General features: G+C 37.7%; 1 protein-coding gene across 1 annotated transcript; it reads left to right on the top strand.

Annotated features, from left to right (window-relative positions):
• Positions 1 to 2695, top strand: rpl36 (ribosomal protein L36). Its single transcript, XM_053321779.1, has 4 exons — positions 1 to 54; positions 1072 to 1166; positions 2163 to 2297; positions 2571 to 2695. The coding sequence occupies exons 2-4, from the start codon at positions 1074 to 1076 to the stop codon at positions 2658 to 2660; spliced, it is 318 nt and encodes a 105-aa protein (XP_053177754.1). The 5' UTR covers positions 1 to 54; positions 1072 to 1073; the 3' UTR covers positions 2661 to 2695.
• The last annotated feature ends 368 nt before the right edge of the window (positions 2696 to 3063 follow it).

Genomic DNA, 3063 nt, shown 5'->3' with positions numbered 1-3063 from the left:
CCCGCCTCCCTCAGCAAACCGTCCTTCCGGCTTGACCGCCATTACAGACAGCAGGTAGGATTTTAGTGTCGATTTGTTTCAGCTAAAACCCATGTAAAATCTTCACCATCCGTTGTTTTCTATCGAATAAATCGAAAATACCATAATCTATTGATCTTACTTAAAAGCTCCGTTGAGTATTGTGACACCACGAACAATGAATCTGTTAAAAATGTACAGCCGTGTCTGACTAGACAATATCTGCTTATTCAACACACTGGTGCTGCACATGCCACATTTAATAACTGAATATACATAATGGAGCAGGGACAAGAACACGCTGAGTGAGGGGCTTGATACGTGTTAAAGATCCAAATACTTGTCTAACCTGTTCAGAAGTCAATGTGCGTTACTTCTACATATGAGCCAGCCAGGGCTTATCATTAGTGCTAACTAACCTGCTACACTGTGTTTTAGTTAGTGCTGCCAGACGAATTTAATTTAACTCGCATTTAATTTAAAATTCATTAACGCTCAAATGTGTTTTCTTGTTATTTTACTGTCATGTTACAGCTACATTGTGCAAAATGACGTTTAAGCTTAGTTTGGGATTACAAAAGTTATAAACGTGTTGAGGGGGAGGGATGGGGGTTTCTGTGTTCCAGTGTTGTACGTTTTCTCGAGCATTGCATTTGAGTTCAATTTTGAGGTATTTAAACTTGAGTATTTCTATTTGATGCTTCTTTATACTCCACTACATTTTAGAGGGCAATATTGTACTTTCTATTCCACTTGTGTTTGTGACACAATGGATAATATAACATAACAAGCTTTTAAATACTTAATACTAATTTATTTGATGGCTTACTGATAACAGATTTGATTAATTCTGTTGATACAGAATCAATAGAAATACAAAGTTAAAGTGTTACTTGTAAAAAGTGTTTGTTGAAGTACTAATGATCGTTTACACAGTGTCTGCCACAAAAAGGTCAGATTCATCAGTATCTTGCTTCGGCACTAATGGTAGTCAATGAAAACTGTTGTATTTTCTCTCGAACCAATGTTTGTGTGTATGTGTGTCTTCTACAGACATGGCTATTCGCTACCCCATGGCCGTTGGCCTTAACAAAGGCCATCAAGTCACCAAAAATGTAACAGCTCCCAAACACAGCCGCCGGCGTGGGGTGAGTATCTGCTGCATTGACTATTGTAAAAGTGGTTTAGAGCAACCAGGTGTTCTCAGTCTGCCCTCTGCTGCCACAGCCTTGCAGCTTCTTGTATTAAATATTTCTGAAATGTTCTAAATTGTTTACTTTACACAACATAAAAATAGAAAGTGTGTGCAGCATCTTGCTGGGGATGAGAGACACACACACACATAAGTCGCTTTTGGACATCACGTCATTGAAATGTCACCATATGGATCAGTTAACAGTGGGTGCCCTCTTGCTAGTGTGAACTATTGGCTGCTACCTGCTGACAAGATCTCAGTCAGCTGTAGAATATGGCAGCAGGGGAATCTAGTGCACAGAGTTTAGTATGGTAGCTTACTGATGCAAAAAGTAAAACTGGTAATTACCAAATAAGCCACCAATTCATACCATGTAAAATAGTTTCACAGACGCATTGTTTTTTTTCAGAGTTGTGTGTGAAATCACTGTGAATCAGTCTGCAGTAAAATCAGTTTCTTTGTTATTGATCATTTATTTATAGTTCTGACAGCTCAGGTCCCTTTTTAAAAAAGGGAAGTTATTAAGTTAAGTTACTTTAACAGCTCAGGGACATTCAAGCAGCAATATTAGTGTCATTGTGTGCACTGTCAACTTGAAATGTTCTGTTTTTGAATGGAGTGGACTTTTTTTTAAATCCAATTTATCAAAAATAATCTATTAATGATTAGAATTATTATTTCACGCGAAAGAGTCCAAACTCTACAAGGTTGCTGTTTTTTACCATTTTGTAAATCATTGTGGTCAAACCAAAGACAATTCTACATTATGGACAATAAAGTTAAATGAAATGAAGTAATTTGAATAAAAATGTGATTAAATTTTTTCGTTTTTAACCTATATCAAAGATGTTATCTATCTGCAATAAGCGTTTCAACTGATCAAACCTTTCAGGTGAAGTGGATCGTGTTGAAAATCTTTTGTCTAATGTGTGTTGTCTTTCCTCTGCAGCGTCTGACCAAACACAGCAAGTTTGTTAGGGATATGATCCGTGAAGTTTGTGGCTTTGCTCCGTATGAGAGGCGAGCCATGGAGCTGCTGAAAGTGTCCAAGGACAAGAGAGCCCTCAAGTTTATCAAGAAGAGGGTGAGTTTATACTTTTTATTTTTCTAAAAGCAATTAAAGGTGCATGCCAGTAAAAGCTTACCAACTGTAGCATGTTTTGATTTCTCTGCTGGAAAAATAGACTTTTTGGATGTGTGCACAGAGCTAGTCTTGAACCTGTAGAGTTTTGTTCATCTGGCCTCTTCAGAGCATTCATGACACAGCTGTCTCAGACAGTAGCAGGTCTTTGGAGAATGTTGAAAGTCTAACCACTGCTGAAGTGAGTGAGTTTCATGTTGCTGTGTTTCTTCCCAGATTGGCACTCACATCCGCGCCAAGAGAAAGAGAGAGGAGCTGAGCAACGTGCTGGCCGCCATGAGGAAGGCAGCCGCTAAGAAGGACTAATCTGTCACTTAATAAAAGTTTGTTTAGCTCCAACATTCAGACTGTCTTGTTTTTGCTTTTGGTCTAGCTGTAGCATGCTATGTCTGAGGTCTAAAATGCTTCATAAGAGTAACACTGCACACTACAATTCATGAAGGGTTATGAAGAAGAAAGCGACCAAATATATATTTTTAAAAAGAACTAATTTAAAGTGTCTACTTCAAGGGTCTTCTGTATTTTTTAATATTTTCTACATTGAGTAACAATACTGAAGACACCAAAACTATAAAATAAGCTAGTAAACAAAAAGTTGTCAAACCAACCTAAACACCTTTTTTTATGTTTAGATTCCTCAAAGTTGTCACCATTTACTTTGACAGCTTTGCACACTTTGCCATGAGGTAGTCAGCTGGAATGGTTTTAC

Source organism: Scomber japonicus, chromosome 7 (genome assembly GCF_027409825.1).
Source record: "Scomber japonicus isolate fScoJap1 chromosome 7, fScoJap1.pri, whole genome shotgun sequence".
Taxonomy (NCBI): domain Eukaryota; kingdom Metazoa; phylum Chordata; class Actinopteri; order Scombriformes; family Scombridae; genus Scomber; species Scomber japonicus.
Note: the sequence above shows the minus strand (reverse complement) of the source record. Positions and strands in the feature narration are given on the sequence as shown.